The following is a 24,322-nucleotide window of genomic DNA, read 5'->3' as shown; positions in this document are numbered from 1 at the left end:
TTAAGGTAAGGAAAATAATTGACATTAAAGTTTTATGTTTTTTGAAAAATATATAAATTTGCCTATAAAATTAACTTTATGCTCGTATATATATTTACTACCAGGTCAAAATTTGTTCAATATTCTTTTTTAAAAGTATTGGTAAGTAATCGGTAAGGTACGCACTTCGAGAGGTACGCACCCAAGTTAAGTAGGCACTGTTTTTTTTTTTTTAGAACTAAATACTCATTAATATTTTACAGGTATTATCAGAGAAGCTTTTTAAAGTAAAGAAAGAATTCTGTAACTACTAATTACATTTCAACTACGATTGACATTTTTAATATATCAAAACTTTACCGTCTGAGCAAAAAAAATTACTATTTTATGAAAAATTTATTTGACTAAAACTAAAAAAAAATAATTATATTTAAATTAAGTTTTGTTAAACCAAAGTTTATTTAAACTTGTACAAGAACTGTGTTAAATAAAATAAAAAAACTATATTTATCAGTATATAAAAATAAGAGTGCAACTATTTCAAAGAAATGAAACTCTAACGTTTATCTAACTTAAATAAAATATAATTACTTTTTTAGTTTAAACTACAGACCTTTTTTTAATAAATAAACAACTTGTATTTAACTTTAAAATTTGATTCATCAATTTTTGTAACGAAAAAACCTTATCATAGCGGTACAAGATTTAACTAAACCACTATAATACAAAAACTAATCTAATAATTTAACACAAGCTTATTTGACAAAAGTATTTTTTAAACTAACACAAAATGAGTTTAATTATTGTTTTTCGTTTTCACACAATTAAGATTTTACAATTTTAAGCACTGAATCGTTAAACAAGTGAAATTAATCAATAATGAAAACAATATATAGCATTAATTGTTTAGAATTATGTTTGATCTATTCTTTTAAATGTTACAATTTAAATCAAAAAATGTCCACGAAAAATATCTTACAATGTCAAAATCTGGATTTTTGTGAGCTGAGAGACCAGTCCAAGATAAAGTTTTGATTATGCCACTTTAATCTTTAAACCACGATTAAGCCTAATTATTGCTGTATAAGAATAACTTAATTTTTTAAATATGAAACTCCACTTAAAATGATTATAACGTGCAAAAGTGAACGAGTATAGAATATATTTAATTGAATTAAACAGGTTAATCTACTTATAGGTAATAATATTAACTTAACTGATAATTTAAACATATGTTCTAAACCAGTAAGAATAAGTTTAGCTTAGTCAACTGTACATCTATATCAAAACTCTAGTCGGGGCACACATACTTAATTGTAATCAGACAATATATAAAACTATTTTGGCACGACTTTTTTTTATCTAAATTTGTTAGAAAAGTTTAAATGTACATTTTGTTTAAAAAATCAGTTATTCAAAAGTTATTCAAAATTGTTTTAAAAACACTTGTTGCGGCAAGTTTTATGTAATATTAGTTGTACTAAATTTTTGAATTAGTAGTAGTTTTATGATTTTCAATAAAATTAATGTGTTGTTTGATTCAATAATGTATTGTTCATTTCAATAAAATTGGCATGTTATAAAAACATTATTTTGGTCATATTAAATACATAGAAGACTAAATTATATAAAATAAAAATTAAAAACTAGTAAAATAACTTTCAACAAAAATAAATTTCCATCAAATAAAGTAACATTTATTTTAATAATATCAATTTTTGTTTATTGTGTTGTTTTTTTCAATTTTGCTAGTTTAAACCGCTTTGCACCAAAGCTGACGAAGTGTTAGTCAGTTTTTTATATTAAACAGTTTTAAACTTGGTTTTCTTTTAAAATGTGTGCCTGATTAGTATATTAATGTTATCTTCAACAATTAAAAAAATTTTTTTTTGACTTTAACTAATGCTTACATCGTTATAATTATGCGTGTAGTAATAAATAGTTTAAATAAAACAAGTTTACCAAATTTTTATTGTTGAATAGAGAAAAAAGTAATTGTTTTGCAGATACTTAATAAAATATAGAAAAATCTATTGTTTTATAAAGCACATACATAGTGCGTGCAATAGTTTTTGAATATAATGTAGCAATTTAACAAAGCTTTATTTATGTAAAATATCTTGTTAATTTTATATAAACAATAAAATTTATGCGTGCATAAACTTGCAGAGATAATAAAACAAGTTCAGCAAAACTGATTGTTATATAAATAATTGTTTTAAATATTGTTTCAACTTTTTTATAAATTAATGTTTTACTTTTGTTTAAAAAAAAAAAACTAAAAAAAGGTTAGCAGTTGCTTTTGAATTGCTATAAAACGGCCTTTTACAACTAAGCTTTAGGTAAATAATCATATTTAAAGAAATGATTTCGAATTTTTAGTTTTTGACAAAGTGTTCAAATATTTTTGGAACTAACTTGACTTTAAACTATTTTTATAATTTTAAAACCTTAATTGTATAAGAACAATCTGATGAAATATGTTTGTTTGTTTATTTAAATTTAATTTTCAGCAAACAATGCAGACGAAAAAAAAATATAGTAAAATAAAAACTCAGAGTAGTATATTTAAAGAAAAAAATGCAGTATATTTAAGTTACTTAATTAGTTTCGAATTAAATTTAAGTTGTTTGTTTAATTATTAAAGGTCTGTAGTTTAAACTTAAAAAGTTATTATACTTTATTTAAGTTAGATAAATGTTAGAGTTTCATTTCTATGAAATAGTTGCATTCTTACTTTTATATACTGATAAATATAATTATTTTTATATTGAAAACAGTTCTTGTACAAGTTTAAATAAACTTTGGTTTAACAAAACTTAATTTAAATATAATTATATTTTTTTAGTTTTAGTCAAATAAATTTTTCATAAAAATAATAATTTTATTTGTCAGACGATTAAGTTTTAAAATAGTAAAAATGTCAAACGTAGTTGAAATGTCATTAGTAGTTACAGATTTTTTTCTTTAGTGTTAAAAGCTTCTCTAATAGCACCTGTAAAAAGTTTATGAATATTTATATTTAAATTTAAAAAAAAATAGTGCGTACTTACCTTGAGTGCGTACCTCTCAAAGTGCGTACCTTACCCATGTCTTTAGTTTTTAAAAAGAATATTGAACAAATTTGGACCTGGTAGTAAATATATATTGAATATCAATAAAAAAAAAAGGTAAAAGTTTCTTCAAATTTTGTTAAATATCGTGTGCCCGGTTCGTACATATAACCAAGATCTTAAATGTTTTTTAAATGATATTTTTGAAACTTATACTAGATTTATGGAAAAATTTAGGGAATTTAGGGGGCCATAAGCTGTACAAGAGGAGCCACAAGGCCATGATTTAAAATTTAAACTATATGTGCTTGAGATGGTGATGAAGAGCTATGTAATAAATTAAAGAGGTCTTAAAGAGTAATTTTTTGAGAAATCTTGTTGGAGAGGGATTACCTTTTTTAATTTTTTTAAAGGAGGTCTTTTGAAAAAAAGTTTGGGAAACCTTGATCTAAAACATAATCAAAAAAATACAAAAAGTTAAAAAACACATAACAAATACAACAACAGTTTAAAAAACAAAAACTAATTATAAAATAAAGTCAATTTGGAATAAGAAATAATTTTTAAACCTAGTCATAAACTCAGGCTAGCTTGGTGGTTAGTTTTATTCTATTCTTAGATTAGTTTTTAGTTTCTCAGAAGGCTAATTTGCTCCCAAGAGTAGCTACCCTATAAGAAATTAATATTTTATGTCTTTATCACGGCTGCCACATGGTCAGGAAAAACTAAAAAAAAAAAGACAAAAGTCAGGAAGTTTGACAAAAAAAACATCAGATATTGTCGGCTTAAATTTACAAAATCCTTATTTTACAAAGCCTTCGAATGGTTAAAATTTAATTTAAATCCTTTAAAGTCAGACTTAAATTTCAAAGTTTTCCTAGAAATTTCAAAAATTACTTAATCTCCAATGCCTTTATCTGCTAAAAATTAATAAAATATCCTTCATAAAACTGCAAAATATTTCAATTAACATATTGAACAACTACCCTACTTGAACAAGCAGTATTTGTATGCTTTTTAGTATTGATGATCTGTGGCAAGGTTACTTCCATAGTGAAACTGTGATATATACACAAAAGTTTATCTTGCAGAATTTTTGAATCAAAGGGTTTTTTGTTTAAGTAAATATTTAAGTTCTTTATAATTAAGCACTAAATTTAGTATTTTATGTAACAAGTTTATGTGTATACTTCAAACTCTTTATAATTTTTCAAAGTTGATAAAATTGAAAAATAAGTTGAAAGAGAAATATATGACATGGTTAAGTTTACTTATTTGTAATTTTTTTTAGAATAGCTTAAGTTTTGGAAATAAATAAGAGAACATATATTTGTTACAAATTTTATACTAAATGATAAGAGCATTTGTTGGTCTTGTGAAGTTCTTTATTTATTATTAATGATAAGAGGAAATATTTTATATAACAGATATATAGAATACTTATTTATGTATTTTTTTTACATTTATAAGTACATTCTTTTCTAATTGATTTTTATTTAAAAGATTACATATTAAATGGATAGGTAATATTGGGTGCACGACTATTCAAATTTGGACAATTCAAATTCTGACAATTCAAATTCTAAATAAAAGATTAAAACCACTAAAAATAAAAAAGTAATGTGTATTTGACTTAAATAAAAAATGCATATGTAAATCATATTAATATCTACAGGCCATTTTTTTCTTTTCGCAAAACATTAAATATTTTTTGAGATATGGCTTTTATAGAGTAAAAAACATAGTTATTTTTATTAATTTTAAAATATCTTGGAAAGTATTTTAGATTTTGAAAAAAAGAAAAAAAATGGCTTTAGATATTATTAAGATCTACATATGTATTTTTTTTTTTTTCAAATTTATATTACTTATTGAGATAAAGTCCTTTAAATATTTTTTTAAGAATTTGAATTGTTGGAATTTAAGTTGTCCAAATTTGAATAGTAATGTAACCGTAATATTTTGTTAAACTAAGTGAACAATTTATATAAGTTTTACATGTTTTAGATAGATATTTTTTATTATAAAATATTATTAGTATTATTTACTTATTAAACATATTATTATATTGTTTTTCAACTTATATATGCTAAGTCTGACTATATTTTACTGATAGAGCTGTTTATTGCAAATACATCAAACATATACAGATGGTTCAAGTGATGTAATGGAACTAAGATGATTGAATTCAGCAAAAAAAAAAATGGTTGTTTTAACCTATATAAAAATAACAATGAAAGCTTCAGATAGTTTCAAGTGTTTGGTTATGTATTTTAAAATAAGTTTAAATAAATAATTTGATTAAGAAAAGTCAGGAAAGTTTTAGTAAAAAGTCAAGAAATTTTTCTCAGCTTGATCTGTGGCAACTCTGCTTAAAATAAAGGTATATGTTACACTTCAATAACTAGTTTCTTATAATTATTAGTTCTATAACTATCTCTGCAATTTGCATTAAGGAATTTAACATTTGTAAATTAATAAAAACAATTCCTAATATTAGTTGTGTATATATATAAGTATTTAAACAGATAACAATTTAATATTAATTGATTTAAACTGTTCTTGATTTTTTTAAAGGTTTTAAATTTACCAGGTTATTAAAATATAGATATTATAAATTGAAAGTTGTATTGAATAATTAATGATTATTTGCTTGGATTATGTGGAATAATATATTAATATATGCTAGTGCTGGTCTATTTTTTATATATTTGATTTATTATTACTAATCAGTTTATTTTGAGTAACTGAAAATGATAAGGTCATAGGGGGAGTAGAGCACTTTTAATCCAAACTGATCTAGTTTCGAATATTTCTAGTTAACAACCTTGCCACACGCTCTGGGTAACTCAAGATATTTTGAAATTTTAAAAACTTTTGGGTTACTTTGGATATTTTGACTTTTTTTATAAACTCAGAATGACTCAAGACAGTTTTTGTTTTTTAAAAAAAGTATGATAGTTTTTTTTTTGGTAATCTCTAGGCTAATTTTTTTCTAGATCTAAAACGAGATCATTTGATACAGTTTCAATGTTTTGTTATTTAATATACCCAGTTTTGTTCAAAGACATGAGTTTTATTGATTTTGAAATGCTTTTTTATTTTTTTTTAGCCTTGCGGCTAGCTCTTCACTGTTCTTAGAAGTAAAGTTATAGTTTTTGTTTAAGTATAAAATTTTTGAAAATTTTTAGTATGCCTAATAATTATAGGGTTTTATATAGTAAAGTAAAATTATATTTTTTATATGTTCTTAAATCCTAGATAAAGTTGTTTGTTATAACTTATAAAAACCTGTTTTTAGTAAAAAAAACTTAAAAATGAGTATAGATTAGTGTTGTCTAATCTTTAAAAACATTAATTCTCATAAGTTTAAAGAACATCTTATACAGAAGCATACACACACAACCTTTCGTTTACTTATTAAGGATAAAATGAACATAAGTATAAGTAGTTTTTGTCAGAAAAGAAGTTTTTTTAAAGGTTTTGAAAGAAACTTATGGTGACTCATGGCAGTTTTTTTAACTCAAAGAGTTGCAATCCTGAATTAAGCTAGCAGTTACTTTTTACTGTTAAATTACAATCAAAAATTGTTTTTGAGATATACAGGTTCAAATTTATAAAGTTTAATTAGGTACCTTAAAGAAGAAACAAATAAAAAATGCAACAAAAGACAAGTTTATAAGTATCTACAGGGTTGCCACACACTCAAGATATTTTGAAGTTTTTGAAAATCTCAGGATAACTAAGGGCATCTCAAGATTACTCAAAATATTTTTATTTTTAAATCCTGATAGTTTTATATCTAGATTTTGAATGAGACAAGGTTGCCAAAAAACCATGAATACTGGAAAAACAGTGAATTTGACAATTTAAGCTAAAAAAAAACCTGGAACTTGAGAAATTTTGAAAAACACCTAGAGTTTTGAACAAAAATCACTAAAAAACCTGGAAAAACCTGGAATTAAAAAAAAATTTTACATGTTAGGTTGTAAAATTTTGATTTTAAACAAAAGTTATATTGTATAAATAAAAAAATTGTCATCATCAATGTTTTCTATTAAAAACACATTTAAAGATGCTTTAAGATATCTTTTTAATATTGTTATTTTCAACACCGTTTTTTACCTCAAACTTAATTTTAAACTAAAAATAAACCCTAAAATGTTTAATTTATAAACCCGCATCAAATTTTGAAAATCTAAAGAAAATTTTCCAAACACATTTGTTAACCCTGATAAGATTTAGTTGATTTAGTTTCAATTTTTAAAATATTTTATAACCAATTTGTTGAACTAGATCTTTGTTAAGTTTAAATAGTTTTTTTTTTGGAATATTTAAAATTACTCAGGATAACTCAGCAAATTTCAAGCTAACTCAGGACAGTCTTTTGATTCAAAGAATGGCAACCCTGTATCTATCTAAATAAAGCATTTAAACAGTTTTTCTCAAATTTCCACAGTTTAATCTTAACTAGGAAATAATCAATCCTACTCTTAGAATTTTTTTTTAGATTATTTTCTTTAAATAAAATACAATTAGGGTTTCCAAAAAACTTGGGAGTCTTGGAAAACCTGGAATTTGACAATTTTTGCAAAAAAATTTTTTTAAACCTAAAGTTAAAGAAATTTTTAAAAAAAAACCTGGAATTTTGAACAAAGTTCACTTGTTTAACTTATATTTAATTTTTTACTAAAAATAGACTAGAAATATGTTTTTAAAAAACTTAAGTATACAAAACCCTGTAAATAAATACAACTGTTTGAAACTACTTCATAAAATGCTTATTATTATATTTAAAAGTTCCTAACATAACAACTATACTAATTTTATAATCAGGGTTGTCACTAAATCAGTATACTCAGGACAGTTTGAAGTTTTTTGAATACTCAAGACGACAATTCATGCTAGTTTAAAAAAAAGCTCAAAATGATTCTTAAGTTGGTTTTTTATAGAAAAACTCAAAATAGTTTTTAGAATTTCAAAAATCTCAGTCTAGTTTTTTTTTCTCTGTCTTGTAAGAAATTTAGTTGTTTCAGTTTTAATATTGAGATTTTTATACGTATTTTGTAAAATCACTAGATTTTTATTGATTTAAAAAAAAAAAAATTACTTCAGATTAAAAAAAGATTTTACAAAACTCAGGATGACTTAAGATAGTTCAAGGTCATTTAAGAGAGTTTTTGATCAATCAAAATAGTTTTTTTGACTTAAAGATAGCAACCCTGTTTAATGCAAGGATAACTTCCTGAAGTTAATAGTTTAAGAAATTAAAAAATTATATTTTTTGTGTTTTTTCAACTCTGAGAAAACCAGCAATGAAAATTAACTTCTCCAAACGTTTGACTCCAAACATTTACTAAACATACACAAAACTAACTATATGTTAAATTTAGTTCTCATTTTTCTGTCTCTATTTTTTTTTTGTACTTTATAGTTTGAATTTTCAAATAAAAGTCAAATATAATTTTTGTATAAAAAATTGAACCTCTACTATGGATTTTAGCCTTTCTAGAGACCTATGATATTTTGTTCTATTACAATAACTTACTTAAATGCTTCTCCTTCAGTGCTAAAATTAGTTGATTTTCATTATGCTAGAATAAATACTACTTTATTGTTTGCTAATCTTGTCATAATACATTTGTTATGATGTTTTGTATACAAATCCTTTGTGTAATCACATATGGCTGGAAACTATAAGTGGACCATTATTATAAGCTTACATTTAAAAGCCACTAATAGTTACTGATAATTACAAATGAATAAGTTTTTAGTACTTATCTTTTTTAGTTCAGCAATTTCGTCTATTAATTCTAATTAAATTTTAATATAATAGAAAAAGTACAAGGTCTACAATTTATTGGTTGCTTTTACAAGGTTGAAAATCAAAATTTTGATACAAGTGCAAAATATTTATTATGTAATAGTCTTTTTTACTGTTCTAGTTTGCCTCTTCAAAAAACCTTTAAACTCTTCAATGTAGTTGCTTTATGTTAATCAAAAAAACTTTAAATTAAAAAAATGGTTAAAAGCAACTTGTTACTATATTAAAAATATAAAGCGTATGACTAAGTTGTAAAAAATTCTTGTTTTTGTGAGCATTGAATAAGTAATCTTGTTTATATTGTATATTAAACAACATTTTTAATACAAATTACGAAGTACTAGATTTTTAAAACGAATCAGGTTTCTCTGTGTTAAAATAGTATCACTATTCCTTGGAGTTCTGAAAAACATATAAAAAATTAATCACAACTTGTACTTCAAAAAATAGAAGAAAGATATGTAAAATTAAACTGGATTTAAGTTTATGCAAAAAAAAACTATCAATGATAGTTACAATATATAATTAATTAGAATGAAATTTTACATTATTCATTTACAGTATTAGTTTACAAACTTTAGTTAATTAAGTTTATACAGGTCTATGATAATTTTATCAACTTTATTATTTGTAAATTATAAAAATTGTTTTAAAATGTATTAAGAATTTTTCTTTAACAGATCAATAATAATGACAATAAAATTACAGCACACATATAATAATAATATGGATGTCAAAGATGGAACAGAAAAAGACACAAATAAAAATCATTTAGAAAAAAAAGAGACTGAAGTAAAAAATAAAGAAGATAAAGTAACTTTAGAAAAAGTTACTAAACACAACAAAAAAAAAGTCTCTAAATCAAAACAAAAAGCAGAAGGTCTTGATAAAGCAGCGTTCCAAGCAAAGTTGAAAAAACTGCGTGAAAAAAGAAAAGAAATTATGAGACTCAACCGTCAAGAAGTTGTTGAAGAAGACAGACTCAGCAAGCTGCCAAAAAACTTTCACCAAAGACAGGAAAGGGCTGAATGGAAATTGAATGACATTAAAAAAAGAAAGGAGTGTGAGGAAAAGGGAATTGATTATGACCAGCACAAACTTTTAGACATTTCAGCAAGAGATGCTGATAAAGTAGAGCGTTCCAAGGCAAGAAAGAAAAACTTTGACCCTGGTTTTTCAAGTAAGTTTATTATTAGACTTTTTAAAGTTCAAGTAAAATAGATAAATTATTTTTTTACAATATTTTGATATTGGTATAAATTAGAATTATTTAAATTATTTACCTAATTTTGTTATAAAAATAGCTAAACTTTTGATCATGAAAAATACAACAAAGTGCATTTTATTTTTCTAAAAGCCTATCCTTTAATATTTAAACAAAAAACTAACAGCTATTAAAATTGTAATTAAAATTTTTTTTTTTTAGTAGAGTCATTAAAGCCAAATAACTTAAAATGAAGCTAAATGACAATATCAGTTTAAGCCTTTAAGGTTATTTTCCTTGCTGGTAACTTTAAAAATAGTAACTAGAATTTAGAATCAAACACTACATTTATATTTTCCAGCATTTGGTGACTACGGGACTCGCCACTACCAGAAGCTCACCAAGAACCTCACGCCTGACATGAAAAGATACGAGCAAAAGAAGCAAGAGATGGGAGAGGACCTTTTCTACGCCGGGGTGAACACTCCGCTAGCAGGAAACACCAAAGACCGACCCGAGGACATCAAGCGGATGGTGGACGACCTGATAGAGAGGAAGGAGAAGAAGAAGCATTTTAGCAGGAGGAGGTTCCGGGACGACAACAAGGACGTGGACTACATCAACGAGGGCAACGCCAAGCACAACGCCAAATTGGAAAAGTATTATGGAAAGTACACACAGGAGATCAAGCAGAACCTGGAGAGGGGAACTGCGGTGTAGAGGGATTTTTATTGTTTTACTATGACCATTTCTATAAGGAACAAAATAAAAAACCCAAGCTTTTTTTTTATCTTTAGCTAAATTTTAAACAGTCTGTTTAGAAATATATGGTTGTTATGTTTTTCTATTTGGAACGTGCATTTTAATAAAAAATCTAGAATAAAACTAAATAGTTCATTTGTTTGTTTTCGGCTCAATGTTGGGTCAGAATCTTATTCATTTGTTTTTTGCTAGCTTTGAATTTGACTTTGAAATTAGTATAGATTTTTATAATTATTAAAAGTTTTATAAAAATATTAGTTTATATATGAGTTGTATTTTACATATCATTACAGTGTTTGAATGTAAAAAGTATTTATTTGCATTTGATAGATGTAGAAAAACAAATAGACTCTTTTTATTTTCTAAAATACTTATTTTATATTTACTTTACTACTCTTTATTCTATATAAATGTATATTTTAAGATGACAAGAATCTTAAAGCAGGAATTGTTCAAGTTAATAACCTTTGAATTTAAAGTTTTTATCAAATTAAGCTGAAAAAGTTTTACAGTTTATTAAGTATTTCGTGAATACAACTTGAAAAATCAAATGGTGATAATGAGTTAAAAATAAATTAAGTTTTTAGTTTATGTGTTATAAAACTTTTAAGTATTTATTAAAGGATTAATTAGATACCTATAACGTTTTAATTTAAATTAATACGAATGACTGAATTTAATGTTGCATAGAATATTTAGCACTTTACATTTGCCAATATCCTTTCTTCTATTTAAAAATCTTGAACTAGCTAAAGTATTTTTAAACTACTGTTTGATGATTTATACTATAATTATAAAATAATAGTTATAAAATGACTTATAATGTAATATGTAATACCCTAAACAAATTCATCAGTAAAATAATATTAGATTTATTCTTTTATTTAGTCTATGAACCGTATTTGTAATATAGCTGCACTCTTATATCCAAATGTGAATTTACTTTTTAAAGCAGAGTTGTATATAAGCTTCTCTAGATATACCAGTTGAAAAATTTATCTTTTTTCACATTAACATTAATTTAAAACTAGACGTCTAATGATATAAGTAAGAGATCGTGACATACACAACTGCTAAAGTTACAAAGGCTTTGGTTATGGCAGTTATGCTGTGCAGTCGTTTATTTTCACTTGAGTCTTAAAGTTTTGCTCAAGTTATCTATTTAAGGAAATTTTTCAAGTTAAATCTTACTCAGCTCTTATTGGATTTATGTTGTACAGAAAACTTTACCATTTAAAATTAAATATTAAGGCTAATAAGAAATACTAAATTAAGTACAAACTAATTTTACAATGAAGATCAAAGCTTCTGGAAAATCTCAATTAATAAAACTAAGTTGGTAGTTTTTGTTTAAGAAAAATTTTTGTTAGTATAATTTTGTTTTCAATTTCATATTGTAAATTGCTACTTGTATTAGAGAATTACAAATAAGTTAAACAGATCCAGTGAAATCTGCTTTGTTTATTTATTCTACCAGCAAAAATCAGAATGAATTTTCAAACGGAAGTACTAATAGAACTGTATATTTAAGTTTATTTATAACCGATCGTGCAAATATTTTTCTTACTTACAGACGAAAAGACTCTAATAGTTGTACTACATGTTTTCCGAAGTCGGTAAAATTGCGGCTTGCAAAGTAACTAGCCTTCTCTTGCGTATGTCTAATTAACTGTTTTTAAAGACTGCATTAGATTTGTTTTTAATTTTCTGTTATAAACATTAGAGTTCTTAACAACTTCGTTTTGTTAAATCTGAATGCGTACCAACTAAAAACAGCAAATTTTAATTTAGCTAATGTTTTATAACATTACTATTAATACGGTTGAAGGTCGTCCACACGCAACTGAGAGTTCCAACAGTCCAGAAATGCGTGTATGTAATGCATGATTACGAGTGCGCTCAGTAGGTGATTGAATTGTCGGCTAGCCAAGACATTTCCCTGCTGTACACTACAATAGTTTCTTGATACGAAGCACAGTATAAACAGACCAGCTAATATACTATAAAGTTTATAATTTAACAGTAGTACCAGCTAATAACTTAATTATTCAATTATTTTTCTATAGACTTAGGTGATTTAGTTTTATTATGTTTTAAATACTTAAAGGTCGTCGAAAAATACAGACAGCTTTTTAAACACTGTTTATAGCTTTTAAGACTCAAAGTTATTATAAGTCCTTCAAGTATACTGTTTAACCAGATTGTGGCTAAAATTATGTTTAGAAGATATCATAAATAAATGAATCGAATTTAGACAAATTGCAGTACGCTAATTCTTTAAACTTTGATTTTTTATCTTAAAAATAAGATTGTTTGTGACTAAAACAATTCACTAGCCTTAACTGTTAGATCAAAACAATGCATTCGAAATATGGTTGTTCAATCCACAAAAATGTTTAGATTAAAGTAACGTTTTATTAATAATACTTAATTAGATAAAACATTGGAAAAAAGTTCAAACTTACTTTACACTGACCTAGTACAAATTATTTTATTAAAAAGTCTAATTAACACTAGATTTTTTTTTTAATTTATAAAAAATGACAGTTTAGAAATATATACTGCATAATTTACTTTTTGTATATTTGTCGGCAATAGGCTTCGGTTTTGCAACAATCAACTAAAAGAATTTCTAATGCCCTCATTAGGACCCCAAAGCCACTAGGCCACACAATTAAAATAAGTGATAAAATTATTAGAAAATTTGAGATCATTTTAACATCAAACTTTAAAAAAATTCGACAAAACTTTGTGATTAAATAAAGTTTATTTTTAAATAGAACTAAATACTTTTTAATACTTTTTAAAAAACAAACAAAAATAATAAAAATGCTTATGTGAGCATTAATGACACTGTCCTAGGCAAGACGTTAAACTGTATCCAAGTGGTATGCAACTCGATAACTGAAAGATTATAACCTACTTCAGGTCTCAGAATCAAATATTTTGAATACTTTTTTACGTTCAATAAACAACAGAAAGAACTAAAAAAATAGATAATGCTAGTTATACTTACTACTGGTTAAATAAATAAAATTTAATAAAAAGTTTATGATAATGTTTAGATAAATTATTATTTATAAAATTTCTCTAATGACCTTAATGTTTTATTTTTTTAGATTAAATTTAATAAAATTATTATCATATATTACTTACTGAGTAAAAATTCCTTTAACAAATATAATGTTACAAAAAACCTTGTGTTAACTAAGCAACTACTGCTTATGTTGTTAGATTTTTAACAAACTGTTTTTTATTTTTGCATATAAATATTATTCTTAACAAAAAAACCTGTGCAATTTTTTTTCTCCAAGTTTTGGGGTTCACGACTACTTAAATTCGGACAATTTAATTTCCGACAATTCAAATTTCATCAATTCCTTTTTTTAATGTTTAAAGGGCCACGACTCAATAGTAATGTATTAAACAAAATAATAAAAAGTATGTATGTAGGTCTTATTGATATCTACAAGCCATTCTTTCTCTAAAAAAAAATATATTTAGAGATATGGCTAAGATAAGTTTTAGTAATTTTTAAATATCTCAAAAGTAACCAAAATTTTGCAAAAAAAAAACCTGTAGACATTAATAAAACTAACATACATACTTTTTATGTTTAATATATAAAATACTTTTTGAAATAATTTTTTAAATATTTTTTTAAGAATTTGAATTGTTTTGTAACCAAGTTTTTGTCTTCTAACATACATAGAAATACTTTTATTAGTAGTAAACTAAATTGTGTATAAGTATAAATTTATCAACAAATACTGTAAAAATCATTTTGCATCTTAAAAACTACATGAAATTTTGTTTTAAGGAAGCTTAATTAATAGAAAAATGCTCATCGGATGAAAAAATATTCTTTCAAATATTGAGACTCAAAAAGGTAAATATAAGTATTTGTTCAGAGAAACAATACTTTGTATTTGCATGTATTCGATAAAAATATAAATCAATTTATTTTATTTAGTTTATAAATTAAAAATACTTAATTATTTTCAAAGACCCAAGGTAAATGTGAATGATTAATTAGTTTTGTAGTCTATTGTTAACTTTCACTTTGTTAATTTTAAACATATTTTAAGGTATATGTTAGGAATTTTCTTTGAAACTATTTTTTTTTATAAAATTATAAAAAATATCTATTGTAGATTTTTTATTACAAAAATGAAAGTTATAAGTTTACTTTTTAAGAAAAAGAATAATGTTGTCAAAAAATTACAAAATAATAGAAATATTTACGTGTGTAGAATTTATAGTATTTTCTTTTCACGTTTACTGACATTAAACTTGGTAAAAAAAGCTGAAAGTGATATGTTTTAAGTGTGTAAACGTAAAAAGGTATGTACAAAATTAGATTTAAAAGAATAAAAATAAGCTGTAGACTTGTTTTAAACGTTAAAACTTTTAAACACTTATCAACTAAACAACTTATATGTTGTGTTAATTCGGTTTTTCGTTAATTCAAAGCGTTCATAGAGATATTATGAATGTAGTTTTTGTTTTATAAATTTAGGATAATTCTTTAGATTTTTATAAGTTTTGATTTGTGCTACTTAATAGAAAAATTATATAAAATGTTGTACACAAATGTAAAAAAGTGTTTCGACTTTTTTTTAAAGTTATAATTCATAGATAAAAATATATAAACTACTTCTTTTACATTGATATTTAATGTTTTACATTTCGACTATAAAAATAAATAGTAAATTGAAGTTAAAAGTTATTTTAGTGTTTTATCTTTTTTAATAAAACAAAAATTTTGTTTGTATTTGTATGTACATATATATAACTTTGTATATTGTGTTATGTTTTCATTTGCTAGCTACAGTAAATGACGGAAGACTTAACTTAAGTTTATTATTTATTGTTTGCATATTATAGAAAACTGTGTGTTTATTTATACGTTAATCTTTTTAACCAAATTAAAAATGTTTACTTAGAGAAGATTACAAAAAACACTGTATACAGAAATCAATATTTTTTGTAAATAGTATTTTTATATAACTTAGTTTTTAAACTTTTTGAACTGTTAAATCTATTTAAAAATGCATTTTTTTACGTGCTTAACTATATTTTTATATCTGTATTTTTAAGTTTTATTTATTAATTAATAGTTTTATATTTTAAATAAATTTTCTAAAGTTTTTAGAAAATTTGTAAAAAGTAACAAAACTGATATTTTATTAGTTTAATTAAGGGTTTTCTTAGTTCACTTTCGAAATTGCCTCTTTTGGCAAATTATTAAAGAATTATTACCCCCTATTATATATCTTACACCTTTACTTGTTAAGTAACAATTTTCTTAGTTAATTTAAGTACATCAATATCACCCAAAACGGAATACTCTAGTTTAAATGAATGCTTTAGTTTAATAGTAAAAATATTTTTCAATTGTCCTAAATTGAAATTTTTAAGCATTAACCTGTAATTTTTGTTTAAAAGTTAACGACTTTATATGTTTTGGACAAGTAAAAATGTGTATCAACGTTTAAGATATTAAAACTAACATCAATAAAACTTTATTTTTAAATGAAAGTAGCTTGTTAGACAAAAATAATAAATTTAATGCTTTGTCCCTGAACTAAAATTACATTTTTATTGAAAGCAGACTTGTACTGAAGTCTGTATATGTTAAAAAGCCTAAAGTTGTACAAACTGTTTCTGATCTTCAAAGCCTATTAAACTTATGAGTCGTAAGTTACGGCATTTCCCTTTAAAGTTTTATATGCAGCGGAAGCGTATTTAGAGTTAGAGCTAATGTTTTTATTGATTTAAAATACTACTAAATATTAGAACATATTAAGTATTTTTTAACATTATTTTATTATGTATCAAACAAAAGTCTTATTTGTATCTATTATAATAATATTTTAACAATAAGAATATTTTAGTTGCATTAAAATCTGTCAAAATATGTAGACAGTAAATTTTGAGCCTTAGTTAAAATGGCATTATATGATTATTAACTTAAGCATAAGATAAATTAAATAATGAAACTTTATCTGATGAAAATAGTTCTTCTTAAAAAACTCATTCATAAGAAACATGAAACTTTCTGTAAACAAACCTTGTTTCAGTGAAAATGGTTAAGATTAAACAATAGCTTCCATTATTTAACGCAGTTACTATCGCAAACGAAAGTTGTTACTCATTTTTAAGTAGGGATTAAAATAAATTTTATAAACTTGCGTTTTACGTCGTAGTTTTTGCATGTAAGATTACGATCAACATTTATTAATGTTAATTGTTAATTTATAAGGAAGTATAAATTTAAACATCAGCTTTATAAGTTTATTTAACATTAATTGTCAATAGAAATGAGTATATTGAACTTATCAAAAATATCTAAAATTTAAAACAACTATGACTTAATTTTTTTTAGCTAGTATATATGTTCTACTGTCTATAGTCTTTTAGTTAAATAACAAAGTAAATGTTTTTTTAGATTTGTTAAAAAATAGAAAAATATTTTCAGACGGCGAAGCATGGATGTTCTTGTAAAAGAATCTAGAAGTCTAGAGGTACATAATTTCAAATTTCTAAACATATTTTTTTTATGGCTAGTTTTTATAGTAAGATATTTTTTATGTACTTAAGTTTGAACGTAAAATGCAACTTTAATTCATAGTGTACTATTTTGTCTAATGTTTCTATATAAGCTAGTATTTTAACTTAAAGATCTCAAACAACTTACACTTACAAAATTTAACGAGAATACATACACTATTTCTTAATGAAACTTTTAAATGGAGCTTTAAGTTTTTGATAGTAGTTTGAATTTTCAAGTACAGTTACAACAAAAACTTAGAAAGTTATTAAGTGTTTTTTGGAAATCATATCAAAATAAACAGTTCCTTAAGGCAACCGACAGCAGCTCGCTTTTTCCTCCTCTTCTACCCCAGCTTCCTGCTTTTGCACCTCCTGGTGACATCAACGATCCAAGATTCAACATTCCAATAACTTCCAGCTGGTCTCTTAAGCTGGCGTGTGAAAAGCGGAAGATTTATGCAGAAAGACCGTGGAAGACCGTGGGCGAAAGACCGTGGAAAACCGATGGTAATAAAATTTATCTTTATTGCAGTACTCTGTAAAATTAAGTTAAGCTAAAAAATAATAATTTTCAATAATAATAACTACTTAGTTAAGCAAAAAGTGTTTTTTTTTATAGTAATAAACTCATTTTAACGAGCTTTTGACATATTGTAAGTAACTTTTACGCATACATGTAACGAATAAATAAACTATTAAACAATTTTTATTAGAAACTGTTAGTTGGTTATGCTATTCATATTAAACATTTAAAAATTTGTATAAGATTGTTTAAGTAATTAATTTAAGAGCTTATTGTTGTAACTGTAAGTTAAGTTTTTAAGATAAATAAAATTGTAAAAGTTTTGAAAAATAGCAATAACTATTTTTTTATTTAACTCATATTTGTTGAAGTTTTTATTATGATTAAAAAAGCACGCTGTTTAAAATATATATTTTTCTTATTAGCTGTTTAGAAATAGTTAAATATTAAAAAACTTATGTTAAAGTTGAATTGTTTAAAACTTTAACATTATTGTAGCTACATTTGTTTAAAAACGTACCTGAATTTATCATAGGCTAATAAAAAGTTATTTAGAGCGACTCAAAGCAAAAATACATAAATATTTAAAAATAACTAAAATTTATTAAATTTCTTATTAGTGTAGTCTAGTTTTTAAAAGTTTTTATCATTTAGTATGGTAAAAGAACAAAAGGTTTAAAAGTAAATAAATATTAAAAATATATTATATATATATATATATATATATATATATAATAAAAAAGTTTATTTCAAGATGTAAAACTCAAAGGACTCGAGTTTCGTGCCTATGCACTCATTAGCTTCAAAACAAGTTTAAGGTGGACTCAGTGTGAAAAATTTAATTTATCAAGTTAAATAACTTAATTCTATATATATATATATATATATATAATTTAGTCAAATGGCGATTTTAAAAATTCTGGAACATATGTTTCACAAAGCCTTAATTTTTCATAAAGCTTTGATCATCAGCCAGTTAAATTCAAAATAAAGCACTGTACTAAACAAAGATACAAAAGTTATGCAAAAACTTTTGTATCTTTGTTTAGTACAGTGCTTTATTTTGAATTTAACTGGCTGATGATCAAAGCTTTATGAAAAATTAAGGCTTTGTGAAACATATGTTCCAGAATTTTTAAAATCGCCATTTGAATAAATTATTTAAAAGCCCTTCAAGTGGGCTCAGTTGAAAGTGTTTAAGTTTAAACATTAACCTTATTTTATATATATATATATATATTATGTAGCTTGGTTCGGACTAGATTAAACATTTTTTACACTTAAGTTAAAAAGTTAAAACGTTTTTTTAATGGTATATTTTTTAAGCGCGTAGGTAAGCAAAACTTTGTAAGAGTCAGGTAAGTAATCATAAGTAATGCTCTTGTTTCTTTCGCCATTATTTTTTAAACATTTAAAGAATATAAGTTTGCATTGAATATAATAATAATAAGTTAGGAAAAAATAATTTGACATTAGTTTTTAAAAACGTGTTATTTGATACATACAACAATAGATTTTCAGATGTTTGAAAACAATTCGTATTAGTTTATTAAAAAATTTTAGCATCACTAAAACTATAAAATAACATTTAAATATATTTTTTTAACCAAGGTCACACTTTAAAAATTATGATAGACATAAACTAAAACATGTTGTAACTTTTTAATTTTCATAACATACGATGATTATAAAAATTAAATTAACTAGTTTTCAAACTACTATCAAAATTTCAAAATTTATATATTGACTAAATATTTTATTAGTCAAACAATATATATATTTAATAATACAAGTTTGAAACTTTATAATTTTAGAGTATTGAAACTAAAATATAAACAAATATCTAAACACGCAAAACACAAGTTCTTAAATAATTTTTTTTTTGTTACTTCAACGATAAAAATTAACTTTGACTTCTTCGTTAAAGTCAACAAAGATAAACTGTATAAAAATTTACCATGTAAAATAACAATATTTAACATATGTAAACGAAAAAAACTACCACAAGACTTATGAAGCATCTAACGTAAGTAACCTAGTAAGTTTTAAAAATGTATAACAAATAAGTGTTTTTATTTATAGAATACAATTCACAATCTTTTGGGGGAAATGTAAACATAATTAGAATAAAAATACACTTATAAAAACAAAAAATAATAATTAGAAATGTTTTTTTTTATTTAGTTATTAATTCACAATCTTTTGGGGGAAATAGTAACTAAATTAAAAAAAAAAACATTTCTAATTATTTTTTTGTTTTTATAAGTGTATTTTTATTCTAATTATGTTAACTTTTGAATTAAATTAACGCTTATTAGTTTTTATGCTTATCGTGCTTTTATTTTTGGTATTTTAAACTAAAATGTGTTGTATGCTCTATAAAAGAATACATAACCTCAAAAATTCTTAAAATTATACATAAAGCTTCTAAACTTACATATGATTGTTTAAAAAATGTATTCTTTGTTGAATAAACAAATTCATTTTTACCCTAATTATTTAGAAATTAAATAATCGTGCTTCATAAACAGTAAAAAATAGTTTTTCTTACTATTCAAATACCTAATACATAACTTTTTTTTTTAATTAGGTAAAAATATATTTTTTAACAAAAATGTCGTTCTTCATCCATCTATATAATTTCTAATAACTTAGATTAGTAGTTTTATTTACACAACATTTTTAATTAAAGTAGTTGAGTAATACTGTAAATATAATAAAAAAGTGTGCAGCAAAAAACTATACTGAATTCAAAATAAGTCAAATTATTGTTGTTAAACTTTAGAAAAATTATTGTAATTTAAAATATAAAGCAACTAAGTACATAAAAATTACTCTCTTTTGAAACTTTAAATTAGAGAAAACTACATATTTTTTAAATTGCTTACTGTTAGCTTTCATAAAACTTAAAGGTATTTACACAAAAGTTTCAAAGGTTAAATTATTTTGGTTATTTGATTAATTTTTCTATGTTTAAGTATAAGATTGTAACATAAATAAGTTTTGACAGAAAATTTTTATAAAATGGTATCAAACTTATAAAAAAAAGATATAAAAGTAAAGATATTCAATTGACTGTAATTATAAGCATTTTCTATTCAAGCTTACTGACATTTAAAAAAAATGTAATTGCTGGTGCAACAATTTGCACCTTAAACTAATTCTTACTTTAACTTCAAACAAACCGATTACATTCAATTTCAATTAACGTTTAAAGAAAAGCTTTTGTGATTATTTTTTAGTTTTTAAAAGCTTATTTACAAGTAGGAACAAACTATAAAAAGCTAACTTTTTTAATATATGTTTTTATGATAGTATATTATTCTTACTAAAAACTAAATTTTTGTTTTAAGGTCTTAGTTTTTTGTATTATACTTTAATTAACAGATTATAAGATTTTTTGTGGTTTAAAACAAAGACTATTAAAATAACTTATTAAACTACTTTATCCAATAAACATAGTTTTCCAAATTAAGTTGTTAAAAAGAAGTGAGATGTATAAATTAACAAAAAATAAATTAAACTTTTATTTTATCCTTATCAGTTTTATCATATTTTTTATAAAAGCGCTCCTGTTTTTGCAAAACTTGGTTTTTCTTAACATGAAGGTTTTTTAGAACTTAATTAGAAGTTCTTTTTTAGTTATAAAATAAAGTTTATTTTGAAAATTTGTTATTAGCTGAGTTGTAAACATTTTCAGAACAAATCTTCATCAAACAGTGTCTTTTAGTTATAATTTTTTTTTATTGGTTAATAAGTTGTTTATTCTATAAAAAAAAAAGTTTTTAATTAGACTAAAATTTAAAGAGTATTTTAATAAATTTGGTTTAAAAAAATCTTATTGAGTAAACCATGTATTTATTGAATTAAACAAAAGGTTTAGTAAAAACTCAGTTTTTTTTAAAACAGTTTATTTTGTAATTAAATTTTCTTTTAATCTAAATTTATTTTCTTAAGATTTTCAACAAAACTCACATTTCACTAATAAAATTTAATTTTAAAATAATAAAATCAATAAATATTACAGTTTTATTGAAGTACTCAAATAATGAGTTAACTAAAAATAAAATAAATAATTTAAAACTGTTATCTGATATCTAAAGTCATATAACATTCAAATTATTTTATATTGAAAGTACCCTAATTTTTAAATTCAATTTTGAAATAAAATAAGAAAAAAAATAGCATAGTTTTCTTTTAGTTCTTATAGTTAGTTAAAAAGCTATTCACCAACGAGCTCCATTGATTAATCATAGCTTACAAAACTTAGCTACTTTGTTGATAACCTGTTCTAAAAAGATAAACTTGGTTACACAACACATACAGTTTTAAACAATTTTTGTTCGGTTTAAAACATTTTAAAACTGTGTATATTACATTTTTTGTTTTGATAAAGTTTATTGGACGAATTTGTAATGTTACTTAGCTTCTTAAAAAAGATCAATAATATCAAAAGTAAAAACAAATGTTATGTTACATTATTCTTTAGCAATTAAATCAAAACATTATCAAAAAACATAAGTATTCAAAGAAATAGTGTGTTGCATATCGTATCTTTTAGAGAAATCACCATTTATAAATAAAAATAGTTTGTTTATCTTTTTTATTATTTAAGTATATTAACTTAAAAAATTTGACGTTTAACCTCTTTTTAAATGTAATACAAACGATAATTTGATATGGTAGTGCTTGTATTTATTGTATGCAAAATTCATTTCTATATTGTAGCGAAAAAAAGTGTTCAACCATATCAATTGAGTAAAAAATGTATATAACGTTTGTCATATACTTTTAATGGGCCAAGAACAAAGACCTTGAAAGTTTGACAAAGTAAAATTCATTAAAAGTATTTTTTTAGAGTAAAAATGTTGAGTGAGATTATTAAATACTTATGAGTAAAACTATTGAGTATAACTGTAGCTAAAATTTAGTTGTTTGATACTAGATTAGCTTCTATGCTTATTAATGATAAAGTGATATGTTACTAAACAGTTTAAATATGCAATAACTATTTTAAAAGTAATATATTAAGTTGTTTAAAATAACTTAAAATATCTACTCTTACATTTATTTTCTACAACAACGAGTAGTTTTTTACCACTTCTTAAGGTAACACATGTTTCTACAGCTTGGTCCATCTTTTGGTAATATAAAACAATAAAATCACAAAATTTGACAATAAACTTATTATAATAACCTTTGTAAACATGACTTTAACAAAGTATAACATTAGCGGTAGCTAGTTATTTAGTTCGTTTGTAGTAGAAGTTTTGAATTTTTACTAAAAAACTAAGAGTTTAAAAGAAGCTTTATCCAATAAAACGTCTGAAATTTTTCAACTTATGAAATAAATACTTTGAATTAAAAGATATTAAATACTTGAACGTTTTAAACAGAAAACAGACTTTTAGTTACGACAAAAGTTTATTATTTTTTCAATCATTTTTATTTGGCTTGTAATATTCACTAAAATGTAGAGTTTCCTAAACTAATCAAACATAAATAAATTTGAAACACGAATTACGATAAATATTTGATGTGTTAATTATACAAGTTAAGCGTAATATATTTTATTTTTAATACTTTTTTGAAAATCATAGCCCAACTTATACTAAATGTGTTAAGAATTTAAGCTATCTGAACAGATTAAAAACTTTTTTAAACTAATAGTAAAAAAATGAGACATTAATTAGGTATTGTAGCATATAAACTTAGTTGCTTATTGACAAACAATAAACTTCAATCAACCTGGAGGATAAATGTTAAAGAAGTATTTAAGTTGTATGACTATTTAAAAAGTATAACTATATAAAACTTTAAAAACTTTAGGATCTTTTACATTTTTTACAATTTTTTTACAGAAACTAAAAGTACTATTAAACATAACGTACCAAAGAAAGTATTCAGACCTGTTTCAACAACGTTCAATAGCTTTAGCAAACACAAAAAGAAATCAAAAAAAGTAAAAAGTACGAATTTCAAAACTTAAAACTGTTTTTATTGAAATAGTTCGTCATTTGTTTACTTTTTTTTAAATAAAATTTTACAAAACAGTTCAACCTTTTAAATGTAATAATGTAAAAAAACAATTTACCTTCTTCTTGCTTATCTTACGATATATAATTTATTTTTGATTTAAAAAACAGTTACTTTTAGGTAAATCGCCTTGCAGCTGTTTAGGCCGATATTTAAAAGAAGCAGAAGAAACTGAAATCGATCAAAGCATTCAAGTTGATTCAATGCCAGAAAAGTTAGTAACTTGATAGTGATTAATTGTGATCGACAAGCAAGTATAGTTATTGAAACATTTGTAATTATTTTACACTTTTCTGCTAAAAACTAAAAATTGAATGTCGTTAGCTATTTTGATTTTAAAATGTGTTTCGAAAAGTTTGATTCCAACGCCACACGATTGTTTAAGT

At 23.5% G+C, this 24,322-nt stretch overlaps 2 protein-coding genes across 2 annotated transcripts in view; both read left to right on the top strand.

Moving 5' to 3' along the window:
* Positions 1-9,550: 9,550 nt before the first annotated feature.
* On the top strand, positions 9,551-11,262 carry LOC145844016 (pre-mRNA-splicing factor Syf2-like). The gene is made up of 2 exons (XM_082951327.1): positions 9,551-10,036; positions 10,422-11,262. The coding sequence occupies exons 1-2, from the start codon at positions 9,583-9,585 to the stop codon at positions 10,778-10,780; spliced, it is 813 nt and encodes a 270-aa protein (XP_082807453.1). The 5' UTR covers positions 9,551-9,582; the 3' UTR covers positions 10,781-11,262.
* A 12,503-nt stretch (positions 11,263-23,765) lies between these two features.
* The window catches only part of LOC145844642 (short transient receptor potential channel 5-like), a 35,201-nt gene continuing 34,644 nt past the window's right edge, over positions 23,766-24,322 (top strand). Inside the window, exons 1-2 of the mRNA XM_082952041.1 lie at positions 23,766-23,869; positions 24,057-24,150. Of these exons, the coding sequence (XP_082808167.1) occupies positions 24,140-24,150 (11 nt within the window). The 5' untranslated portion in view covers positions 23,766-23,869; positions 24,057-24,139. The remainder of the gene's footprint in view (positions 23,870-24,056; positions 24,151-24,322) is intronic.

This window comes from Thalia democratica, chromosome 9 (assembly GCF_965202585.1).
Source record: "Thalia democratica chromosome 9, ktThaDemo2.hap1.1, whole genome shotgun sequence".
NCBI classification, from domain to species: Eukaryota; Metazoa; Chordata; class Thaliacea; order Salpida; family Salpidae; genus Thalia; species Thalia democratica.
The sequence above is the reverse complement of the archived record's forward strand: the minus strand, read 5'-3'. Positions and strand labels throughout refer to the sequence as shown.